The 26,298-nt window shown below is 42.5% G+C and overlaps 1 protein-coding gene across 7 annotated transcripts in view; it reads left to right on the forward strand.

Annotated features, from left to right (window-relative positions):
- slc12a6 (solute carrier family 12 member 6) overlaps positions 1–26,298 on the forward strand; it is a 30,427-nt gene that overhangs the window by 1,715 nt on the left and 2,414 nt on the right. The window contains exons 2-28 of one of the 7 annotated variants that reach the window (XM_035916283.2): positions 2,324–2,340; positions 2,827–3,083; positions 10,400–10,494; positions 10,985–11,113; positions 12,911–13,057; positions 13,141–13,195; positions 15,006–15,136; positions 15,489–15,715; positions 15,800–15,918; positions 16,021–16,209; positions 18,099–18,263; positions 18,711–18,809; positions 19,898–19,955; positions 20,058–20,232; positions 20,666–20,784; positions 20,873–20,971; positions 21,046–21,165; positions 21,359–21,463; positions 22,201–22,369; positions 22,453–22,648; positions 22,732–22,901; positions 22,983–23,114; positions 23,801–23,908; positions 24,476–24,499; positions 25,640–25,714; positions 25,845–26,080; positions 26,162–26,295. In XM_035916283.2, coding sequence (XP_035772176.2) covers positions 2,864–3,083; positions 10,400–10,494; positions 10,985–11,113; positions 12,911–13,057; positions 13,141–13,195; positions 15,006–15,136; positions 15,489–15,715; positions 15,800–15,918; positions 16,021–16,209; positions 18,099–18,263; positions 18,711–18,809; positions 19,898–19,955; positions 20,058–20,232; positions 20,666–20,784; positions 20,873–20,971; positions 21,046–21,165; positions 21,359–21,463; positions 22,201–22,369; positions 22,453–22,648; positions 22,732–22,901; positions 22,983–23,114; positions 23,801–23,908; positions 24,476–24,499; positions 25,640–25,714; positions 25,845–26,080; positions 26,162–26,295 — 3,496 coding nt within the window. In that variant the 5' untranslated portion in view covers positions 2,324–2,340; positions 2,827–2,863. The other 6 variants (XM_006809462.3, XM_006809460.3, XM_006809463.3 and 3 more) reach the window with 6 other exon arrangements.

Raw genomic sequence — 26,298 nt, forward strand, 5'->3', positions numbered from 1 at the left:
AACATTCCAAGGTTAAAGCAATGCCATGTGTATTATAGATAAAATATTATAAGTAAATCCAGGTGTAATGGGAAGTTTGATGGCCACACGTAGGAATGATTTTAGGTTTTCAGGTTTATTTATAAATGTTCTAGAGTCAAAACACAAGAATTCACCTCTAAGTGCTTTATATTGTGAGATAACCCTACAATAATACAGAGAAAACTCCAAAACTAGATGACTCCGTATGAACAAGTACTTAGTGATAGTGGGGAGGAAAAACTCTTGGGATGAAGACGGGCCAAAAGTGACACATGATTAGTACCTTCCAACTAGTGGATGACCTGCTCTTTCTCCTCCCTCGTCCTCTTCACATTGCTGGGGTTTTTTTTGTTTTGTTTTGTTTCTTTATTTTTTTAAACCAAGCTGTTGTCGGTGAAAACATCAATCTCGAGGTTTCAGAACAAGATTTCAGAAACAAGCTCATGACGTCATGATCACTACATCATTCTTTTCTACTGTCTATGAAGCCAACATTGGCAGTCACATAAAGGTGGTCATCAACTGGATAGGTCAGCCCAGGGCTTCCCAGTCTAGCTACTTTGGACACTCGTACTATCTGCGCCGTGAGGTTCAAGTGTTCTTCTGGGAATAGTGATGCTATTTCCCAGGGATTCCATGGTGGTGGTCAGTATCATATAGTTGGTCGTGGAAGCTATTATTTCAATTACAAGATTATTGAACATGCAACAGTGAGGGTTACAGATGATTTATTTTACCACAGTGGTGGATCAGTATCATCACATATTTGAAGCCAAAGTATCTGTGTTATATCAGAAGTGTAATAAACTGTCCATCTGTGGATTGAGGCATTCTCAGCAGGGACGGATATATTTAAGATTGGGTGGATATCCAAGAATTTATCAATTCTTCTGTCTCGTTCTTTATTGATTCTTTTATGATTAATTGTGGAAAAATTTAAGCCTCCACAGGTTTGGAGAATCTGCAAAACTCTAAAGACAAGTAACAGAATTTGATAAAATCCTGCATGTGACTCAGGCATGCAAAAGCTCTGCTGCCATGAGTTTGATGGCGTCATTTAGTTACGCACAACTGTGAGAAAAACACACTGATAGAAGCATCTGATAAGCCTGGAGACATACAGCTCACATGGACTGGGTCATTTTGGAATCAGCCCTCAGTGGCAGTTTTAAAGGCCACTACTTGCTCGTTGACCACAGCATGGTCACTGAATTGTTTCTACATTGCTCTCTGAATGTTGGCATCGCTACACATCAGTGTGAACTTAAAGTTGGGTTAGATTTAGACGGGTGTGTCGGTCTCTAGTGGGAGGCAAGGCTCAGTCGTCTATCAGTGAATGTCAGACTGAAGATTGAGGTAGTAATATCTGCGCTAAGGCTCTCTGACATGTTCTGCCAGCTCATTCTATCACCTCACTGTACGTTGTCTGCCCCCCCACCCCCCCCCCCCCCAAATCTAGTTTTCTTATTAGAAACACATGCTGGTGAGTTATAATGGAAACTAATTTAGGTGTAGCTCAAATATGGCTGGAGGAGGCTCACGAAAATAACCTCACGCCCGCCTCAGAGCAGATGCTTTTCACGCTGCAGCTTTCTTTATCTTTGAGAAACCCCCCCTCCTTACCCCCTCTCCACCCATCTCGTCCACTTCTGAATGCAGACTGACAAAGACTGTTAGATGGGTAGTGTTATAAAACAGGAAAGAGAGGCCAAGTCTGTGAATGCAGAGTGAGAAAAAACAGCCAGGAGCTACTGGCACAACCGGTTGGAACCGCTCTCTTTTAATAATTAAATTATGATTCAAGCTAAAACAACAATTCAGATACACAATGTCCACCTGTGCTGGGTCACTTCTTTCCCTCAGGTTAGTTAGAACACTGGATATCTAGTTCACTAACCACTGAAGGCGCTGGACAACAGTGATGTTCACAGTGCTTACTGTTTCACACCTCCTTTACTTAGAGAGCAGTCATGCTGCTCTGAGAAGATGATACTTGTGATGCACAGTCGTTTTCATAGAGTTGTTCCATTGACATGTAGAGAAAAGGAATTGGGTTGAAATGTGTGGGTTTTTTATGTTGAGTTAAGAAGCACCATAACATATCATTGGTTTATGGATGCATTTAGTATTTTAGCTGCTGTTATTATCTTGTTGTTTTTTTCAGATTTCTTTCAGTTTGTTTGTTTCTTTTAAATTTAATTCTGCTTTGTGTTTTTCCTGTCTGTCTGTACCCCTCACTGTACCACTTTCTTCCCTTCCTTTGCCCTGGCTCTGGCCTCTAATGTGTGATATCGTTATAAAGACATCTTTACCTCTAAGGTTGCTTGACAGACAAGTTTTTACTTATGTTTACTTGAGAAATAGCAGAGAAAGACAAGTTTAATGCACTTGACTGCTGAGCCATAGGAATTGAAACAAAGTGCAGGTAGAAGAGAGAACGCACTGAGGGCAGTTTGAAGATTTAGCTTGATAATAAAAGACAGCCTCAGCTGTTTGTGTCATATCATGTCTCAGTTTTTATTCTACACATTCCCAAATTTATAGCCAGGATTTTATAGCCAGGGATTTGATCATTTTGTGCTTGTGTCACTGGAAACATTTATTTGTTGTACCTTTTCTTTCACATGCCGTGTGGAAGAAGTCTAGTTTGCTTAAATGGAGAATTTCAGCATCAAAAGGGCAAATTGTAGAGGACGCCATTACCTCAGCATCAACTGCAAAATAGCCTAGCCTAGCTCAGCTGAGCCCTGCTGGCCAGTCCGTGACTCCTCCTTCCCCTTCCCTCTTCTCCTGCATCCCACATAGTGCCCCTCCACCCCCCGTCTCTTTCAAGTGAGCTATAATGGCATCGGTGCGCTTCACCGTGACGCCCACTAAGGCGGAGGACCTCCCAGGGGGGTCAGACCTGTCACCTGACATCAGCCTGCGCTCCGGTTCCCGTGTGCGCTTTGAGTCAGACAGCGCCAACCGAAGTGACCCACTAAGCGAAGTTTCTGGAGGTGTGACGACGACTTCTGCAGGAGGAGGGGCTGACACCCCGGATCACAGCAGCATAGACCAAGGTGAGGATACACACACCTAACACAAACACATTTCTTTTTAACTGATGGTGTTTATTCTTTATTCTTGAGACATGACAGCTGTCACGTCCTCTTTGAAGTTTCTTCATTGGCTGCATTACGTGTGACAGGCCTGTACAGTGTCCATGATTTAACCATTGAAAAAGGGGGACTGGGATCAGGCTTATGTTGCTTAAGTTGGTGTGTTGTTTTCTGGCTTTTGCTACATGATGACTGGTTTTAAAAATTGATACTGATAAGGTTTGATTGATTGATTGATTTTTTTTTTTTTTTTTTTTTTTGTGGGAAAAACTTGACCTACCTAAATTTTCAGCTCTGTGTCTGAAAACGGTGTGGCAAGAGAACAGAAAAAAAAGCTTTGACATGTCACTTCCTATGTGGCATGATGTCTGTGTCATTGACTTTGCAATGTCCAAGTGTCAGAAAAACATCCAGGCATCGATAAAAGATATTGATGAGTCTTGGAGACTTATGACTATGAAAAGACAGGGCAGTTTGGATCCAGTTACACCTGATTTCCAACCCTAGTCTGCTTTTTTTTTTTGTTTCTGAATTTTACTGTCTAGTCTCTAATGCCAGTCCTTTTCCTGTCTTACTTGAGCCCCAGTTCAGTTTATATATATATATATATATATATATATATATGCAAAATATATATATATATATATATATATATATATATATATATATATATATATATATATATATATATATATATATATGCAAAATATATATATATATATATATATATATATATATATATATATATATGCAAAATATATATATATATATATATATATATATATATATATATGCAAAATATATATATATATATATATATGCAAAATATATATATATATATATATATGCAAAATATATATATATATATATATATATATATATATATATATATATATATATATATATATATATATATATATATATATATATATATATATATATGCAAAATATATATATATATATATATATATATATATATATATATATATATATATATATAAATTAATTAGGGGTGCAACGATACACAAAATTCACGGTTTGGTTCGGTTCGATATTTTTTCGATACAAAAAAATGTTCATGCTTTTTTAATTTGTCATTTATTAAAATTATAAATATATATTTTAACTCAAACGTACAGTTTTTAAATTTAATGTTGCTGAAACAACAAAGTAATAAAAAAATAAATCTATCTGATGGAGAAATCACTCATCTTTGGAAAAGAGAGTTTATTACAGAGAAATGGGTCTTTCCAAAATAAAAGCTATACTATACGCTTCTTCTGGGCTATATTCTCAGCAGCATATTAAACATATCAGGTCCCCGTAAGGAGAATCATGTGCTAACGGCTGTCTAAATGACTCGGGTAAAGTTTGTAGCATGCGTGCTTGTTGTTTTTGTCTGCTTCCACTTGTCTTTGCACTAGGATGATGTCAGCGTAAATGTGCAGTCATATTCGTTGTGTTCCCACTAGTGCTGTTAGCGTAAATCTGAAATGACGTTAACGCCACAACACGGCAAAGCTCTGTTAACGAGCTACCGCGGATCACCCCGTGCGTGGGGCTGGACGGCCAACACGTTAACAAGCTAACTGCGCTAACGCACTAGTTCCCACCCATGTAACTGAGCATTGCGTGGCACATCCAACATACTGTTTTACTTTAGTCCATGACGCGCTTACCTTCAGGGTCATACGTCACATGAAAACCAAAATGGTTCCAAACGCCAGATCTGAATGAGGGTGGGGGAGGTTCAATTTGCCATGTTGCAACGAGCTTAGCTTCTGTCTTGCTAGCTTGTGCTGCGGTCAATGGATCTGCGCTCGACAGTGCAGCCTAGGCGGAGTAGTCGAGCACAGATTCACTGAGTGCTCAACACAGACAGCATCGTCAGAAGAAAAGTTGATAAAATAAATAAAAAATTTAGTATTGTTCGATACATATGCGTACCGAACCGAAAGCACTGTATCGAACGGTTCAATATCGATACGAGTATTGTTGCACCCCTAATATATATATATATATCCACACATTCTCTGTAAAGTCAGTTAAGCTGTGTTCAAGTTTATGCAGTTCACTTTAGTTCAGTTCACTTTGTTTTTGTTTTTATACCTCCAGACAGCAGCAGCAGACATCTCAGGGAACATAGTAATGTGAGATAAAGACTATGCAATATTAGAAAGGGAGCTGATAATGGTGCTTCTGTGTCTGCTTGCTAGATGCTTTTTTTTCCGGGTTCTAGCATCTACTATGTTGTCATTCTTGGATCTTTTTTTAGTTGTCATTCTCAGGCCTTTACAGTTTTATAAGCACTAGTTGGGCTTTTAGTCCAGATTTTTATATTGATTGATATCCAATTTGATATTGATATCTATTGATTTAAAAAAAAAATCTGATATCAGCCGATATTTTCTGTTTTGTTTTTGTTTTTTCCCTTTTAGACACACGAAACATAAACAGAGTTCCCTCACATTTGTTATGTGTAGTCATTTATGAGTCCTTACTGAGATATTATGACTCACAGCTCTGCTCGACACCGCTTGGATCAGCTGGGTTGTTGTTTGTGGCGTTCCAAACACGAGTTGCCTAGAGGGCGAGTGCCCCCTCTGGTGCACAATGAAAACTACAGTCTTAATGTGTTGAATGGTGTTTCTCTCATCTCTTTTCATTTATCTGCCATTTAAAAAGCAATACTGATATATCAGCTGTTACATTGTTGAGGTTGTAATTAATGTTCCTGACAGGGATCAGTGGGCACATTAAGGTGAGGATGAAGACTCATTCATTGCCATTGTTCTGAACCATGCTGTAGCATGTTAATTAATTAAGTCATGAAGGCATTTATAGAGGGTGATCTTCAGCATGTACTTCTTTCGTACTGTATGTTTGTGTATGGGTTTTTTGTTTGTTTGTTTTTCTTTTGCCTTTTTAAAATTTATTCTTTGCTTTTTCTTTTTTTTTTCTAAATCCAGCAACAACAACATAAAGAGCAGGGCACCCGCTGGGCGTGGGTTCATGAGGGGAACATTAGTTATGACGGCTCATGTTAAAACTAATGCTGAATTCCTATGCAACAAATTCCCACACATGAACTAGTGAGACTGGTTTTCACCGGACACAAAGAAAGGTCTTCTACAGATTTTTTGCCCAGACTGTTCATTTTCTAGGAAATAAAAAGGGAAATGCTATTTTTAGATTCTTGAGATGTGCTCATGCATGTCTCAAGTTGAAAAATGCATTTTTAAATAGGTTTTATGTCTCTCTGGGCTGTTAAGCTCTCCATTTGTTTTTCTAAGTGAGAACTTGAGGCCAGAGTGCTCCCCTCAGGGCTAGTCAGCCAATTGAGCAACAGTTGAACTTCACCATTATTGCGGTTAGCAGAAACTGAGAACAATAAGAGGATTTTATACTGTTGTGATTGTAGCGCATGTTCCACTTCCCTTACTGCCACATCAGTTCTGAACTGATTCACTTCTTTCCTTAATCACAAACCCCTTCACGTGCACAGATATGTGTTTTTTCAGAAGAATCCAGAAGAATAAATAGAGGATAATGGTAAACAGCTTCCATTTTACTGATGTGACTGTGCAGGTGTCAAAAGGGGTTATAACCGTGCAGAGATGATCCGGTAAAGCTCTTGCATAGTAGTAAGCATGGCCCACGCTCTTTAATAAGCTTCCATAAATAGATATTAAGCCAGGTAATCCGACTGAGTTTCGGTCAAGCTTTAGTGATGCTGCGGTGGCCGTTTGTGAGTCTGTGCAGAAATAGCAGAGCAAGCGTGTTAGATGAAGAAAAATGCTGTTGTAGAAGTAAATGAGCCAAAGTCCTGAAAGACAGGAGGTGTGGAGAGTTATTTTCAGAAAGGTCATAGACTCTGTGATCCATTAATGTTGACACCGATAAAGTTCCCTACTGAAGCATGCATATAGTCCACACACTGCTACATCTGGCTCCAGTAACTTTCTGCTCCACTGACTGTACGTCCACACACACACACACACACACACACACACACACACACACACACACACACACACACACACACACACACACACACACACACACACAGTATCATACTCAGGTGTGGGCGGAGGACCTGTCCTCTTGGGGCCACACACACAGCTGTGTTCCCCTGTGTTGAACTGGGTGTGGATTATAGAACGAAGTTGAACAGCTGAGCACAGAGAGGACAGCAGTAAGAGCTCACATGTGTCTCTGGACAGCTTTTAGTTTGGCTAAGAGGTTTTCAGATCAGTACTGGTGTAGATAGGAGCGTATAGAACTCGATGGATATCCACCAATATACCGTCAAACTGCAGCGTTTACTACAGAGGCAAAGAGTGTTTGAACATGTGTGGAAGGAGGCACGCCGGCACTTTTATTTGCAATAGTAACATACTTGGTGACAATAAATAGTGGATTGGTGTTCAGATGCATCTCCGTCGGTGGAACGGCAGGCTGCGACACTAGTTCTCGTTTTGCTCTGCTGCATCAGTGATTTTGGCATAGCGGCACATAAACATTAACTTGCTGCTGAGAGACTCAGCTAAATGACATCCTGCTGACACGGGCAGAGCAGGGTCTGACTGGTTAGTGCCGAGCAAGCTTTCAAAATAAAAATATAAAAATCTTAAATGACTCACGCAATTTCTTGGGTTGCAGTTTAAATACCTGGCAGCACACCCAAATAAAGCCTGTTTGTGGAGAAACAGAAAAGTATACTTTCATATTTGAGGAAAAACAAATTTGGGACTTTGGGACTGTATTTGTTAGTCGAGTTGGCTGTTCGGTTGAGAAGTGTCTGACCTGAGTCACATGTTGTCTGAATCACTGAACTTTTTTAAAAAGAGCAGCATCATCTGTAAGCTGTGCACAGCAAGGCTGGTCTCACAAATGACGCAACAACAAAACTAACCACATGGAAGCAGGTGGTTTCCCCGATGCTCTCAGCTCTGATGCTGACTGTCAGTGATGTTGGCCCAGACAGTGCTGCAACCTTTGCTATAAGCCAGACACCCTGTCCTGTGACAGGATTTATCCATCATCTTCTAGCATGATTATTAAGTTTTTCTATTAAAGCAAATGATTTTGCACATTTAAAAATAGTCTTGATGGTGGATGGCTATGTTAAATATGTCCTTTGGTCCCTGTGAGCCAAAAGCTCAGACTTCAGACTGCCCTGAAACCAGATGCTGGTTTCAGTTTTTCTTTCTACTCTTGGCTTTGTATGATGTCACAGTTTACTGTGTAAACCTGCTGTTCAAACCTGTTTGTGAGGGCCAACCAATCAGAATCCCAATAATGTTGGCTTAAAGAAGTGTGTTCAAGATTATAACTGAAATGTTGATTATGCAGAGCTCATGTAGTCGAGCCAAAGAATGCAAATCTAAACGTTTGTTTGAACCTTTGTGAAAACTGAAAGTTCAGATGATTTCTCCACAACAGCCTGAGCAGATAGAAAGTGTGAATCTCGACAGTCCTGATTAACAGGTTAAGTGCTAAACATACTGAGGCTGCATCCACACTAATGCGTTTTGTATGAAAACACATCGTTTTCTCTCTGTTTTGGTCTCCCATCCACACTGAGACGGCGTTTTCCCCAAAGGAAAATCCAGCGTTTTGAAAACGCTCTTGAAAACCCATACATTTGAAGAGGGTGCTTATGCGCCGCAGAGTGGACAGCGAAAACAGAGACTTTCGAAAACGATGACGCATGTTAGTCATGTGATGCAGTCATGTGACCAATTAAACTAAGATAGCGGAGGGCATTATACAGCAGTTGTTTTGTTTGCGCTCAATTTTGACAGCCCTATTAAAGATTAATATCAGTTTGTACATGCTTCAGATAGCTTTTCTTCAAATTCTTTAATTCTCACTCGCTTTTGCAACTTTGTACTTTTGTGTTACTCACAGCAACAACTCCACCTCATTGTTAGTCCATTTAAAAACTCTGTGCTTTTCCTCGACATTTTGCTGCGATGTTTCAGAGAGCCGGAAAGTAAATAAACAGCAGACAGAAATGAGGCAGGTGGAATCTTCTTGCGCTTCACGCATGCACAGTACTGGACCGTAAGCGTTTTCGTCCATTTCAATGTGGACGCACAACTCTGTGAAAACGACTGAAAACGCTAGTGTGGACGCGGAGCGTTTTCAGACAACAACATTTTCAAATCTATCCAGGCGAGTGTGTGCTTGTTGAGATGTGGAGCATTCACGTTTATCTGTGTTCATCTGACATGGTTCAGTTTCTGTGTGTAAAGAGCAGCATCATGAAAATCAGGAGCATGCATTAGATGACCTGCCAGTTAACATTTTTTATGAACAAATGAGCGAGCTACCTGATTAGCTTGTTAGTTAAAATCTCCCAGCATGCCATCGTGCTTCAGCTGTTGATTGTTAGGAGTGAGGTTTTGCCTGTGTTGAGTCAGTATCACACTCGGTATCTTTGGCCAAATGTAGCACTGCGAACAGGATGGGAAGTTACCACCCACCACACAAATGCTGGCTTTTTTTTTTCTTTATTTCCTCCCAGGGATCGTTGATTTATTTTTTCCTTGGCACGTAACCAGCCCATGTTCTAAAATAGACAGTGAAAGCTGCTGATGCAGTTTTAGATTCTCCAGCTAGTGTGAACTCATTCATAGAGTAAACACTGAAAATGAATCATGCTCTCAAACCCCCCCCCCCGCCCCCCGGCCGCACCACAGTTTTTACAGGTGTGAAGAGGTGGAAGTTTGCTTTGTTTACAGGAAAATGAAGTAAATATAGGAAGACTTGTTATTTATTTATTTATTGTTATTATTTTAGTTTGGGGTACCTTTACATGTATTTAGGGGGAATCCACACCGTTATTATTTATTTTGCTTTTGGGATGTTACACAAGAAGGGAAAACTTGTCTCATCCCTCAGTCTCTGGTTTTCTTCTGAGTGCCCTTCTGTGAAGCGTGTGACCCTTGGCTGCTGTTAGCGTGAGTGTGGCGTAGCAGGGAGGGGGAAGTGATGCTGCTGACTCAGGTGCTGCCGATGCAGCGGTCTGCACCGACGGGAGGAACCGAGCCAACGACATGGGGTCGCTGCATCAAACTGTGTCTGTGAGGGAAACAGCTGAAAGTCAACACCACCGAGCCATGATGACAGCGATTTAAAAAAAAAAAAAAAAAAAAAAAAAAAAAAAAAAAAGGCTTCCTTTGTGCTCAGTCATAGTCATGCTGCATCACCCTTTCCTCTTCTTTCCCTTTGTTTATGATTTCTCTCTCTGTCTTTCTTTTATTGGCTAGGTGAGGGAAATTCGAAAACCTCCAGTGTGTACATCAACAGCAATCATCAGGTGGACGATGACGACTTCTACGACAAAAACCTGGCCTTGTTTGAGGTACAAAACATTTCAGCCACTCTTTCTAGTGGCTGTATTTGCTGCTTTCTTATAATGTATTCACTCTTATGGTTTTATTATACAGCACAGGGCTAAGAATAGAAAATGATTTTCTTTATGGTTACTGTTTATTTGATGAATGTCTGCTAACTGGAGCCCAGAATAACCAGCAAGTGGCTGGTGGGTGTAGATAATTTCAGGTTTTATATCTTACAGAGTTCCTTCTTCTCTCTCCCACTTCTTTATCTACCGGTTCAGTATGCCTCTTTGCCTCCTCTTCTTTTATAGCTTCCGTCTGTTGCCTTTCTCTGGTTGTCATTTTATCTTTCTTTCACTTGTTCTCCTATCTTTACTTCATCTCTACCTCACAGTAATTTCTGCCCTCCCTCCTTTTTTAAAATTTGCCCCATCTTTACTCCATCTGTTTTAATCTCTTTCTCGCTCCACCATACTTCATTGTCTCCTCTTTTTCTTCGTCCTCTACCCACAGGAGGAGATGGACACTCGGCCGAAGGTGTCCTCTCTCCTCAGCCGCCTGGTCAACTACACCAACCTGACTCAGGGGGCCAAAGAGCATGAAGAGGCCGAGAGCATCGGCGAGAAAAAGAAACCCAGCAAGGTACAAACGAATAAACCTTGAAAGACACGTAAACACAAGTGTGACCTCGTAAAACATTAAATCCCTTTAGTGTTTTAATGAGATTCACTGGATGGTGAGGCATGTTGGGCAATCTGCCCATATGCAGTGCACAATTCCAGCTGTACTTTGTCTGGCTGAACAATGATCTTTTACTGCAGTGTCATAACCAGGATGAGCCCTGGTTGTAGCAATGGTGTAGTAAGTACAAAGTTGATCTGGATGACAGTAACAATCCTCACATGGTCACTAGTTCATATGTTGCACCTGAAACAATAAAAATAAAGACATCCATTTGTTCATCAGTTTTTGAGGCCCTGTCCTAGAAAACACTCTTTCTGCCGCCCTCCTGACTCGCTGCCTCCAGCTGAAATTGCGTTCGGATGTAACCCTGGTGTGGAGCCCAATCCTTCCTGATAAGGCGCTGGCTGGCCCAGATAAGAACTGCCTGTCTGTTTTGGCGGTTTGAGAGTAATTGCACGTTTGCTGGATTGCTCGGACACATTTGCCAACAGACGGCAGGGAAAGTTAAACCAAAACATGTTTAATCCTCCCATCTGGACCCCACGGTGTGTTCAGTACAAGCATCAACATAAGTCTGGTACAGCAGGGAGGAGCCGTGCAGTGATTTCAAGACCTTACCTGGAAAGATGACAGTGGAGCAGGGCTAGTTTAAAGACCAGCTTTAAGAGATTAATATTTGGATAAGAAAACATTTGAATGGAGAAGGAGCAGTGTTAAATCCCAACTGGACCAGAGTAGAAGTGATTCATGGGTCTCCATGTATGTGTGCTTCCTGCAAGCAGATGTACAAAATGTTAAAAACATGGGTTTTAGGACACTAGGGTCATTCCATATAAAATCAGACACATATGGGAATAAATATTTGCCATCTGCCCCGTCACTAAATGAGGCAATTTGACCATACCAGGAAAGTTGTCTGAGTTACATACACATGGATTTGAGGGATTTTTTTTTGATTGTTTGTTTGTTTGTTTGTTTTCCAGCAGTTTTGAACCATTTTTGAGCTAGCAGTAAGACATTTAGGCTCTGTTTAAAAGCTGCAACCAAATCCATTTTACACCCACTCCAGGTCTTATGATGTTTTTTCTGAAATTTGTGTGTGAGTATCATGGCATAAATCATTTCTATAGGAAAACTTCTCCGGTTGACTGACTGTAGAGTATTGGACCCAGGCATTAGTACTGCTTTTTGGGTAAACCTTCAAAGGCCACGTCACCAAGTGGGACAGGTGGCAGGTCAAAACATGTTGCAGCTTATGAAAGGTCTGCTTACAGCAGAATGTAGATCATTCAGAATGTAAGCTTATTGGCTAATTACAGTATCTAATATTAGCTTTCTCTTTCCTCTGATGAATCTAATGTTTTTAGCAGTTAAAAGCATTTGGTTGTCTGTCCCTGTCCCATCTGTCGGAGGGTGTGAGAGGCTCTTAAGGGGCAAACACATTCACACCTACAGCCAATTTAGAATCACCAGTTAACCTAACATGGACTGTGGGAGGAAGCTGGAGTACCCCGGGGGAGCCCACACAAATGAAGTTGTCAAATAATGGCTAAAACGATGTTCATTGAAAGTCTGAATTAACCTTTAATCTAACATCAGTTTAATGTATTTAGTGTCTTTTTATTTACAGATGAAGGTAGTATGATGGACTGAAATAAGTGAACAAATTCCAAATGAGCACCTCAGTGTAACATTACGTGCTGTCTTTGGATTTCGTTTCTGCTTAAACCTTTTTTCTTCTGTGTAATCTTCCAGTCGCCACAGATGGGGACGCTGATGGGCGTGTACCTGCCTTGTCTGCAGAACATCTTCGGCGTCATCTTGTTCCTGCGGTTGACCTGGGTGGTGGGAACTGCCGGCGTGCTGCAGGCCTTCTGTATTGTTCTTATGTGCTGTTGCTGTGTGAGTATTGGAGTATTAGCAAACAGCCCCAAGGAGACAAAAACAGGAAACCTTTCTAAAACACTGCCGTCTCTCCTCTCCAGACAATGTTGACCGCCATATCAATGAGCGCAATCGCAACCAATGGAGTCGTACCAGGTATTCATTTATCTTTATGTTTCTTCCTTCATTCTGTGGACACAGTGGCCCAGGGATCCTTCCTTCTTGTCTTTCTGCTTCTTCCTCCTCATCTTCTTTACTTTTCCCTCCTTTCCTTCCCTTTATTTGTTCTTCTCTCTACTCTTTCCTCCCCTTCTCATTCTTCTTCCATGTTTTTTTCCTTCCCATTTATCCACACTTAGAACCAGTATGAAGAGCACAATGGGTACTCTTAATCTATTAGATTAAGATTAACACAATGATTTACATAGATTAACTTTACATAATGAATGTAAGTTATTTCTTAACTTCATATTATTCATCCTGTAATTTATTTACACAAAGAAAGAAAATGCGCTCTTTATAAAAAGCTATAAATCCAGCAGGGTGCTGAGTTTAGGTTCACCTCTGTGTTGTCTGCTTCAGTGTCTTTGAATCGAAGTGTATTTCCACAATAAATCACATTTTTATGTGGACACTTTGCAGTGGACTGAGTCTGGTGGCCTCTGTGGATGTTGTGTTGACTTTTGTAGTTTGTCTTTCCTGGTTGTCCTTCTCATTTTCCAGCTTTGGGCGCGCTGATGACGTTTTGCTAACGAGTGTTATTTCTGTGTCCCGTCTCTCCCTCTGTCTGCTCTCCCTCTCTGTCTGTGCCTTCATTAAAAACCTAGAATATTTATCTGCCATTGACCTTTTCTCTCGCCAAAATGCCTCGAGGCGAATATCCTGAATGTCAGAGTAGTTTGATTGACTGACTTATTTTCCAACAAGCATGCCACAGTTTGATAATTGAATGTAGAACGAGAAAACCTCTGTAAAGTAGAAAATTAATCCCTAACGTTTTCCGACTTTCACCCCACGCTCTGTCTGTCTCACCTGAGCAGCCTCCAGGTGTCATGCTTTGTAGTCTCAGATGGTAGCGATTAAAAGTGTGTGTGTGTATGTGTGGGTGTGTGGAGTTTACTGAGGTCAGGCTGAACAACTAATAAAGTGTTTGGTTCCTCAAATACAGCTCAGCACTAAAAATCACTCAGCCTGTGCAGACAGAGTGACCTGAAAGTCCAGCAGGTTTTGTGGCCTCACTCAGGAACATCTCACATTAAATATGTCTAAGCCTACCACATTCATATTCAATTACATTTTTTTGTGACATCGACCCTGCTGTGTGTTCCTTTTTGTGTGATGTTCAATGCTGCTGTTTGGAAACCAAACACCAAATTATGCTCGCAGTCAGCAGAGTATTGGTATCTGCTCTTACTGCCTCATTTGTGTTATACGTGGTTCAAATGGTATCAGCAAATAGCAGCCGTTTGCCTTAGCACACTCGGAGTAGCAGTTGTGTAGAAGCAATGTTAATTTTACCATAATGCGGGCTGGGCTGTGTTACCCGAGTGTTGGCTTATTCACGTACAGCCTGGTGCACGATGTCAGAAGGTTAAGGTTGGATGCATTAAGCTCGACCTGGTCCAGCACTTGGAGTGAGCTGAGCAGCCGCTGCCGTGTGCATTTGCAGATGCCGTTTGAATGAAAGCCCGCTCTGTCTGTATTTGTGTCACATAGAACATTATGCTTACTTCTACAAGCATAGTATGACTCCTCTTTTCTCCCCTTTTGCCTCCCAACATCATAATGTTACTAACCATCCACCGCCTCCGCTCTTTCTCTTTCTTTGTCCACCCTTCTTTTTCCCCCTCCAATCTGTTTCTGTCTTCATCCCACTTTTTTCCATCCCTCTTTCTCCCTCTTCATTTCCACTTCCTCCAACCCTTACGTACACCTTCCTCCTCCTGCTTCTTTCCTCCTCCTCCAGCGGGAGGTTCCTACTTCATGATCAGCCGCTCTTTGGGTCCAGAGTTTGGGGGGGCGGTAGGCCTGTGCTTCTACTTGGGCACAACCTTCGCTGGAGCCATGTACATCCTGGGAGCTGTCGAGATCCTTCTGGTGAGTTGCTTTGTTTGCTTTGTTGTTGTTCCAGTTAGCATCGTGTTCTCCAGACTTTTTTCTGGATGTAAAGGCTTACGTTGTGATCGCTGAGTGACTCTATACCGATACCAGGTAGCAACGACTCATTGCCTTCACTATATGTGGACCTCACAAAACCCATAAGCTCAGTTATTTTAAATAAACATGTGACCTGAGTTAGGGACACAAAAGGAGGCTGACCAGTTTTATTGCCAGGCTGATATTATTTATGTGTCATCTGATTGGCTGATTTGCACTAAATGCACTTATATTACTGAACCTTCAGATAAGTGAGGCCTGCTTCTTACTCTCTTCCCTCTCCCTCTGACAGATGTACATTGCACCCAGAGTAGCGATCTTTGAAGGTGAAGGAGCAGCCATGTTGAACAACATGAGGATATATGGCTCCATCTTTCTCCTCTTCATGGCCTTGCTCGTTTTCGTGGGGGTCAAGTACGTGAACAAACTGGCCTCCGTCTTCTTGGCCTGTGTCATCATCTCCATTTTATCCATCTATGTCGGAGCGCTGGTTTCTGCCTTCAGCGTGCCGGATTTTCCGTGAGTCCTGATTATTTGGAAAAACACAGAGCTGACCGATCCTTTATGCGTCACATTTTTGACTGACTGGGCTTTCATCCACAGCGTATGCATGCTGGGAAACAGAACTATCAACGCCCATGATGTTGTTGACAACCACTGTAGTAAAACTGTCCTGGTTAAAGTTCCAGCTGAGAAATTAGACAGCAACTTCACGATTAACGGTGGGTTCAGATTTCCTTCTTTCTGTTACGAGTCATGAGGAGTAAGAGTGTCTCTCTGAGTTTTTCTGAAACGCTGTTGTTGTTGTTTTCTGTCTCTGATAGAAAACAGCACAGAGGGCCCCACTTTTGACCCCAGCCATGTCCCAGAGGTGATGGTGGAGAAGACCACACATCTTTGGAAGTTATTTTGCCATAACTCACAGCTCAACACCACCTGTGACGAATACTTCACTTCAAACAACTTCTCTGAGATTAAAGGGATCCCCGGACTGACTAGTGGGGCCATATCAGGTAGAGTGCATGCATGAGGAGTGCAGTGATTCTCTGAATGAGAGATCATATAAAATATGGACACGGCCAATGTGATATCACCCACCTGTTACGAAGCCAAGCTGAGTGTTTTACCATTGCCTCTTTGTTTGTTTGTTTTTTAATCTGATGAGGGTGGTCATTAGCAAGTCTGGCTGTGTCCATCTTCTTTTTAGTCTGTGGTCTCCATGGAAGTTCCAGGAATGTCTGGGATTGCACTGTTAGTGTTGTTTCTTGGCTGAAAGCTAGAACCTCACTTATAGCTGACCAGTATGAAATTACTTCTTATTCACTGAGTGTGCATTTTAAAAAAATATAATCGATTAAAACTTTAAACCGTCACATTTAAACAGGCGTTAAGTAGCCACTATCTCTCCCTCTGGCTTAAAATGTATTCTTGATTCTTCCTGATTAAAACAGGAAGAACTTAGTATTGATGTTTTCCCTTGTAGCTATAAACTTAGCTTGAGCAGTTGAATGATGGAATAACAAGAGTAAAATAAATATGGGCTCAAATTGTGGTCATAAATATTTTGTACTTGTAAATCAGGATTTGTATGTGTAAGAAGTAAGTGTGTGTGTGTGTGTGTGTGTGTGTGTGTGTGTGTGTGTAAAAGATTTGTGTGTGGACTTAGCCAAAAAATATGTGTGAAACTCTGCACTCAAGTTACAAATACGAATTTTGACCCGTTTTTTCTTCTTTTTATCTGATTGGCCAATGTTATGTCAATCACAAATTTAACTATCCAATCAGAGAACAGGTGGGTTTGGCTATTGGAGGGGTGCTTTATGGAGTCCACACACAAATTATTTTTACACATACTAAACTGATTTACAAGTACAAAATATTTATGACCACAATTTGAGCCCATAAATAAATCCTGACATACTGTGTTCTGTAACAATAATGGACCTCAGCTGGCCTGATGCAGCAGAATGCTTTAAAAGCAATCTGGTCTGAAGTTATGTTGGTGCTTTAAGGAGAAAGATGAGAAATCCAGTTTTTATCTCCCAATATGTGAACACGCCAAACATCTTAGATGAATAAAATGAACATAATATCACAGACAGGACAGAATTTCTAGGTAGAGCTGAGAGGCAGAAGGCTTCACAGCTCACAGAAATGAGAATTTGAAGGTCCAAGTCTGAGGCCATGGCCCTCAGGTGGAAGAGAGTGGAGTGACCACCCCAGGTCAGGGACGAGTCCCTCCTCTGCCCCAAGTGGAGGATTTTAGGTAATTTGGGGGTCTTGTTCACGAATGAGCGGAGAGGGAGATCGACAAATGAACCACATCACTGCACTGCTCTGTTGTAGCAAAGAGAGAACTCTATGTAAACGTGAAGCTGCCAGTTTACTGGTCAATCTTTGACTTTACTCTATCTTAGAGAAAGGGTGAAGAGCCCAGTGATCCAAGAAGGGCTCAGAGTAGAGCCACTACTACTCCTCATTGAAAGGATCCAGCTGAGGTGGTTCAGGCATCTCACTAAGATGCTTCCTGGCTGAGGTGTTTTGGGCTCGTCATACCGGAATGAGGCCCCGGGGCAGACCCAGGGCATGCTGGAGAGATTACATCTCAGCTGGCCTGAGAATGCCTCAATGTCCCCCTGGATAAGGTGGAGAAGTGGCTATGGAGAGGGAAGTTTGGACTTCTTGGCTAGGGCTGGCGCCCCTACAACTGAGCCCTGGATAAGCAGAAGTTGGAGGATGTTTTATCGAAGGAGACGGAGGCAGATATTATACCATCTTACTAATGTTACACTAATTAGGGCCTCTAAATCTAAATAAATGTGAATGTGTAGGTGAATGTTTATCCTCTGCCAATGTCAATGACTGATCTTACATGGGGTTTTTTTCTTCTCCCTCTTAACAGAGAACCTGTGGAGTACATACCTCCACAAAGGGGATGTTTTGGAGAAAAGATCCCTCCACACCTCTCAAGTTGCACACCCAGCCTCTGATCGCTATCCGTACGTGTTTGCTGACATCACCACCTCCTTCACAGTGCTCGTGGGCATCTTCTTCCCCTCAGTCACAGGTACAGACGCCCCTAAAATACTAACTGGGCTCCATTCAGTGTTAATTCAGAAATATAAGCATATAAGAAACTTAAACCTAATATTGGCTTGGTTCAGTGATGAAAACCGATCACTGACAGGAAAAGCGCTGTAGGCGTGATATTGATTCCCGCTCACGGTGCAGCTGCTGATTCAGGATCAAACCTGTCAGGCATCTATTCTTGGATTTCTGTTTGTGTCTGTGCAGTTGGCTTTATTTTCACTTTTTAGCTTGAAAACAATTTAAAAAAGAAAAATTATGGAGATGGATTCTCTTTGATTTGAAATATTGATCACACATTTCACTCATGAGGGTGTTTATTAAAAAACTGTGGTATATTCAGTGTAACATTAAAGTTGATATTTTAAGCACAAAGCTGTTGAGTTATCACTTATCTCCTCTTTCTTTGAATGATTTTGTTTCTCAGGAATCATGGCCGGCTCCAACCGGTCGGGGGATTTAAAAGATGCTCAGCGCTCCATCCCCATCGGAACCATCCTCGCCATCCTCACCACCTCTTTAGTCTGTATCCTTTCATCGGACAATTTGAACTTTCATGCACTCAAATTCAAAAGCAACTCAAAGCACAATTTACAACACAGTTCTGAAGTTTTTAACCAAAATGCTGATCATGGAAATATTTAATGAGAATAATGTTGTGTTGTTAGTGGATTAAGTCTGTCCACCGGTTTTATTTTCATGCTGTCTGTCCATCCTTACATCCATCTCTGAGAATACCTTGAATTGTGTTTTTTGTTTTTTAAAAGGTGGACTGATTGAAATTTGCTAATCAAAGGTTAAGATCAAGGTCAAAGGTTGAAAATTCACCTTTAGTTTGCTCACCATTCTCGCTGTTACCCCATTAGAGCACTTCACTCCCAGACTGCAGCCTTACTTGTTGTTCCTAGAGTATTTAAAGGTAGACTGGGAGGCAGAGCCTTCAGTGTCAGGCCTCTTTTCTATGGAACCAGCTTCCAGTTTTGATTCAGGAGACAGACACTATCTCTGCTTTTAAAACTTAAAACCTTTCTTTTTGAAAATAAAAAAAATTATAATTAAAAAGAATTATAGTTGGGGTTGGATCAGGTGACTCTGAATCCTTCCTTAGTTACTCTGTAATAGTCCTAGGCTGTTGTGAGCTTCCCATGATGCAAAGTGTTTCTTCTTCACTCATCTTTTTCACTCTGAGTGTTGGCACATGACTCGGCATTTAAATATTAGTTACTGTTAATCTCTGGCTCTCGTCCACAGCGTGTTTTTTGTCCTGTCTTCATCCCCTCAACTGGTCGTGTCTGAGGGTGAGGTGGAAATTTCTTCGTGTTAAAAGGGAGTTTTTCCTTCCTATTGTCCTCAGGTTCTTGTTTATAGGGGGGCTTCTGTGCTACTGTAGGGTCTTTATATTACAATATAAAGCACCTTGAGGCGAGTGCTGTTGTGATTTGTGATTTATGTGGAGAGCCCACAGAGACTGGATGGCGTATCTCGACCGGGCAGCGGAGGCGTATGACTGAGAGGCAGTCCTTCGAATTTTCTCAGCACAGTCCAATTTTCGTGGCACTGAAAGTACTTTGTATTGTTTTGTTTTGTTTTTTTCTTGACCTGCTGTTCATCCAGATCTGAGCAATGTCGTGTTGTTTGGAGCCTGCATCGAGGGGGTGGTCCTCAGAGACAAGTCAGTACACCTGCTCTTATGTTTGTATTTGCATGTGTTGTGTTGTATGTGAGGCAGAAGGACTTGATGCTTAAACTACTTCATGTGTTGTTACTTCTGCAGGTTTGGAGATTCAGTTAAAGGCAATCTGGTGGTGGGGACTTTGGCTTGGCCCTCGCCGTGGGTCATTGTGATCGGGTCCTTCTTCTCCACATGTGGCGCAGGCCTCCAGTCTTTGACTGGCGCTCCACGACTCCTGCAGGCCATAGCCAAAGACAACATCATCCCCTTCCTCCGGGTTAGAGCTGCTAGTTTTCAGTTTAATTACAGGGACTGTCCAAGCACTTCTCCTTTATTCTTGTTGTGCTCAAGATTAACTTAATGATACTGTATGAAGCACAGATCCCTACTGATGTTGAATTACTGATGTATTTATGCTGCATACTTCAGTTCTTTCCACTTGCATACAGAAACATCTTGCAGCAGGGGGAAGACAGTGTGCAAATACCTTGATGGAACTGTGGTGCTTTAAAATGCTTGTGATGGTGATGGTGTTTTATGTTTTCTGTCATGTACAGTGTGACCCATTTATTTAGGTAGTTTGAGTGTAATTTGTAGTTACCTGGAGATGCTGTATTCTCTCCAATTCCTGCCTTATCATCCACTCCATTCCTTAAACATGATTTGCTGGGTCTGTGTGTGTATATTTGAACTCTGTGTGTTTCTGGCAGGTGTTTGGCCACGGGAAAGCTAACGGGGAACCTACGTGGGCTCTGCTGCTTACAGCTCTGATAGCTGAGCTGGGGATTCTCATCGCATCTCTGGACATGGTGGCTCCTATTCTGACAATGTAAGATACAGTTATGTTACATGTGTGTGCATGTGCACACTTAGTCTGCCTTCATCACATCAGTTTGAATCTCCAACCCTCTTTCCAGGTTCTTCCTCATGTGTTACCTGTTTGTGAACCTGGCCTGTGCCCTTCAGACCCTCCTGAGGACACCCAACTGGAGGCCTCGCTTCTCATACTACCACTGGTACTACCAAAGACTCACTCTCTCTCTCTCGCTCCCCCCTCCCCCCCTGACGTCTGCTCTGCTCATCTGTCCAGGAGCTTGTCCTTTCTGGGGATGACTTTCTGCCTGGCGCTCATGTTCATATCCTCTTGGTACTACGCAATCGTTGCCATGGTGATTGCCGGGATGATCTACAAGTACATTGAGTATCAAGGGTATGTTGCCATGGAGATGTACTCCCTCCACATGATTGTGCATGTACAGACTGGTGTGTAAACATGTCTGTTTCGTGTTAACATGTTTATTTTATTTTCAGGGGAACAGAGGAGTGTACAGTGTATACTGTTTGTGAATAAATAAATATACCTGTATGTTCTCTTATATTTTCTGGGTGTGGTTGTGTATCAGGGCAGAGAAGGAGTGGGGAGATGGGATCCGTGGTCTGTCACTCAGCGCTGCCCGTTATGCTCTGCTGAGGCTGGAAGAAGGACCACCGCATACTAAAAACTGGAGGTATTGAAATGTCTCACAAACACAGGATGCAAGTTGACCTGTTAGAAGTTGGTGAACTGTTTGCACTTAAGTTTGCGTGCAGTGCTGGGAGTGAAGCTGCAAGACATAATCAGAATCTGCGTTACATTTAGCATTATAAACAAGAATCCGATGATTTTAATGTGCCAAGTCTCTTTTGGTGTGCAGTACTAGGTATAGCAGACCAGTAAATTAAGCACTGCAGGTCACTACTGTCACTTTCAAAGAGATCTGGGAGAACTCCAGGTTGCTGGACACTGGTTTTCTTTCACAAATAAATTGAATTTCAGTTTGTTGCTATGTAATTACATTTTGACATGTTAGCCAGCCATGGGGCCTCCGTGTGACTTTGTTGGGTCTCTTTATGTGCTTCAAATGATGCTGACTGAGCTGAACTGACTGCATCAAGACAGGAAGACAGGGGGTGAGCGAACTCTGAAAATGAGTTGGCTCATAGTGGTGCTGTGGTTTCACAACTGGGGAGATGCACATCAGGCTAAATGAAAGGCCTATTTATTATCCTTTCCAGCGCTTCCATCATGTCTCACAGTCCACTTTCTTTTGTTATCTGAGCACTTGGCTGTGAAGTTTTCAAAACCCATTCAAAAATGTAGACAGCATAAAGACAGACAATCTGAGGCTCTGCTGTCACTAATATTTAGGAAGAATCCACTAACGCACACACGCTCTTGTTCTTCGCCTTGTCTGTTCGTGTCCAGGCCTCAGCTTTTGGTGTTACTAAAACTGGACGAAGACGCCCACGTTAAGTCTCCTCGGCTCCTGACGTTTGCCAGCCAGCTAAAGGCGGGAAAAGGCCTGACCATTGTTGGCACTGTTGTCCCCGGGAACTACCTGCAGAGCTATGGAGAGGCGCTCGCTGCTGAGCAGGTAGGGCCGTTTGTTATTGATGGGTGGAAATGTATTTGCTTTCGGATAATGTGGAGTTGGACCTTTTATCCTTCTTTCCTCAGACTCTGAAGCACCTGATGGATAAGGAGCGCGTGAAGGGCTTCTGCCAGTGCATCGTGGCTCAAAAGCCACGTGATGGGATCAGCCACATGATCCAGTCGAGTGGCCTGGGAGGAATGAAACCCAACACTGTGGTGATGGGCTGGCCTCACGCCTGGAGGCAAAGCGAAGACCCACAGTCCTGGAAGACCTTCATCAGTGAGTCAAGAGAGGACAGCAAAGTGGTTAATGGGGTTGTTTTAGAGTTAACAAGCTAACGACGCCCTCTTTCCTCCTTCCAGACACTGTGCGGGTGACCACAGCGGCCCACCTTGCGCTTCTGGTGCCCAAAAACATCTCCCTGTTCCCTAGCAACTCCGAGCCCTGCACAGAGGGCTACATCGATGTGTGGTGGATCGTCCATGACGGCGGGATGCTGATGCTTCTGCCTTTCCTCCTGCGACAACACAAGGCAAGAAAACAAAGTGTTGATCTTAAACTCTAACAAAGCCTTTAAAGTTTCCGCTGAACCCTCTACTCTGTCTCTGACCAGGTGTGGCGCAAGTGTTCAATGCGAATCTTCACAGTGGCCCAGATGGAGGATAATTCCATCCAGATGAAGAAGGATTTGTTAACCTTCACCTATCAGCTACGCATCGATGCTGAGGTGGAAGTAGTGGAGATGGTACGCACAAAAACCCTGAACGTCTCAATTAGTTCTTCTCAATTAGCTTTTTATATATATATATCTATAGATATATATAGAGAGATATCGATCTATAGATATAGATATCTGATTTGAATCCAGCTGATCTCCTTTTAAGGTTATCTTGTTATGCACTGCTTCAATTACATTACCGGGTCTGACCACTTGCACTTTGACTGAAATATTCACCTTTCATGGCTGCACTGGTTTGCCAGCTGAAACATGTAGATGCATAATTTTTTACAGCCTTTAAGATCGAATTTATGTTGTTGTTGAATCACAGATTTTTACATATAAAATAAACAGGTAATACTTTCAGTGTCTTGACTAAAGAGATTCTACTGCCTATCAGCAGGAGGTGTCTCTCTCTGCACTTCAGAGTACACCAGAGTTTTGTGTTGAGGCCTCTGGTGGATTGAATTCTTTAAACATGAAAACAGAAAGAAGGAACCTGCTTTAAATCCCTTCGGGCACTCCCCCTTTCTTCCGCAGTGCAAAGACATGCGCGTTATGTTAATTCTAAACTGGATGAAGTTCTTAAAGTGTATAAACTGAACAACTGTGTGAATATAAGGTTAAATGTGGACCTGAGATCTCAGTAAAATAAAAATTCCAGTCTGATTTCCACTAATCTCTACAACAGCTGTTTTCTCACTTCTTCTCAGCACGACAGTGACATCAGTGCATATACCTATGAGAGGACGCTGATGATGGAGCAGAGGTGTCAGATGCTCAGACAGATGCGACTGTCTAAATCTGATCGGGACAGAGAGGTAGGTGTGGAAAGCTTACAGCGGGGTTTTGTGTGGTGTGAAAAATGCCCGTAGGGTTGATTAGGAGTTGTTTGAAACTTTATGCAAGCTGGGTCTTAACAAGCATTTGTTCACCACTTTCAGCAGGAGAGCCCTAGCAGTAGCAGCAACAATGGTAGGCAGGTGGAGCTACAAGGTCTCAGGTGAGGTTAGAGGTCAAGGTCAGCTGTGAGTTCATGACTTGGGAGGAGTTTAAGGGAATATAGAAATAACTTTTTTTGTTCTGCAAAAATAAGCTGGAAAAAGTGGAGATCAGATTCCCAGTACAGACGCCATGTTTTGTCTTTGAGGTCACCGTTTTCTTCCAGATTAAATCAGATTTAAGGAGAAAGAGCTCAGCGTTAAGGTCCAAAGGTTGCTAAAGAAACTAAAGTGCAGTGTACTGAGGTGATAGCAAAGAAATCCTGGTGGGTAACACTCATGGTAAGGGACACGGGCTACTGACAAAAAAAGCACTGCAGACGGTAACTTGCATTGAGATGATTGTTAAACGTTCATGTCGCCTCCTTTTGCTTCTCATCTCCTCAGAGGGTACGCTGGAGTTTTGATGATGTAAGTTTGCGCAGTAGAGAAGCAACAGCTGTCTGAAGTAGAGCAGATTAGACTCTGTAGAGTAGCCTGCAGTCAGGACACGCTGTTAAAGTAAAGAGTGAAACCCTCTGAACAGCTGTGAGTGCAGCTGAGCCCTTCAGATGAAGAGTTGAGAGGGAAAAAAGGCGGTGGTCACCGTGACGTCCGCCGTCTGTTTGTGAAGTGTCTTCACGAAGCTGGGACTGAAACTGCACGCTCCTCTCACGCTCTTAGAAACAAAATTTACACAGTGAGCTGAACTAAGGGTCAGGAGGTGTCGCCCCCTGCTGGCATTTAAGGAAAACAAATCAGATCTTAGAAACTTGAACTGTGACTTCACTTTTCAGACCAGAGGAGTAACTTAAATGTACACCAGCACTATCACATTCACATGGAGCAGCTTTAATGTAACTGCAGCTTTAATTTTTGAAGCCTGTGCCTCCTAAAAACACTTCCATTACATGTGATGTTATCGTAATGGTAAATGGCCTGCATTTGTATAGCGCTTTACTCAGTCCCTAAGGACCTCAAAGCGCTTTACACTACATTCAATCATTCACCCATTCACACACACATTCACACACTGGCAATAGCAAGCTACATTCTAGCCACAGCTGCCTAACCCTAATGTTTGGTGTTGTCTAGTGTTGATGCAGCAGTCCAGCATGATTTTCCTCTATGGGGAGACACAATAAAATAATGTGATCTTAATAATTACAGGATGGTGGGGTGAACTTTTTCCAGGGTTCTTCATTGGGGTGTGTGAGGGAAAAGTTTGAAAACCCCTGCTTTAAATAAAACACTGAATTGTTACGGAGCAAATCCTTTGACCTCCCTAATGTAGATCAAATCCACATTTATTTCACTGTCAGTCCAGTTCTTTATCTGAAGGGCTCAGTTATTAATGCTAACATGTGTCAGATGCTTCTTCCTTTAACTGTTCTGTCATCTTTGTTTCCCTCTACCCTTCACACTCATTCTCATTTCAGATTTTCAGAAGCTTTTTGTCTCAGGCCTTTTTTATTTACTGCCGTGTCCCTGTAGTTGTGCTTCAGTGCCCACCAGAGTAGATGCAGGCTGTGTTTGATTTTGGGGAGTTAGGTGACCTTGTGTTTTCTGTAGGCGTATCTTTCCCCCAGGTACAAAAGTCCTGGACCCTTCACGCCAAACACCTCCAGAGGAGACAGAGACAGACAGGTACAGAGAGACGGAGAGAAGCAGGAGTCAGGAATGACTGTAGAAAAGAGAGGAGGTTTGCCAATGAAGTGGAAGAAAAGGCTGGAAAAAGAGATGAGAGAGAGCGTGTTTGTGTGTTTTCACACGCCAGGCCCAGCTGGTGAAGGATCGTAACTCCATGCTGCGTCTGACGAGCATCGGCTCAGACGACGAAGATGACACAGACGGCGGCGAGCGAGACCGGGCGGGGAGCGGCGGCGGCGGCAGCTCTGAGCACCACCGCCGCATTCAGATGACCTGGACCAAAGAGAAGACCACACAATACAGAGCGACGCACTCGGGCTGCTCCACCCCCGAGGGCTTCAGGGACATGCTGAGCATCAGGCCGTGAGCAGACACAGCAGGCTTCTCTGTGACACTGAGATCCGCGCTAACCAGGTCCTTTAACGCATCTCATTTTTCCTCCAGGGACCACTCCAACGTCAGGCGAATGCACACCGCCGTCAAACTCAACGAGGTCATCGTCAACAGATCCCACGACGCCCGGATCGTCCTGCTCAACATGCCTGGACCTCCCAGGAACACTGAAGGAGATGAGAACTGTA

This window comes from Neolamprologus brichardi, chromosome 3 (assembly GCF_056152115.1).
Source record: "Neolamprologus brichardi isolate AB-2024 chromosome 3, ASM5615211v1, whole genome shotgun sequence".
Lineage (NCBI taxonomy): Eukaryota > Metazoa > Chordata > Actinopteri > Cichliformes > Cichlidae > Neolamprologus > Neolamprologus brichardi.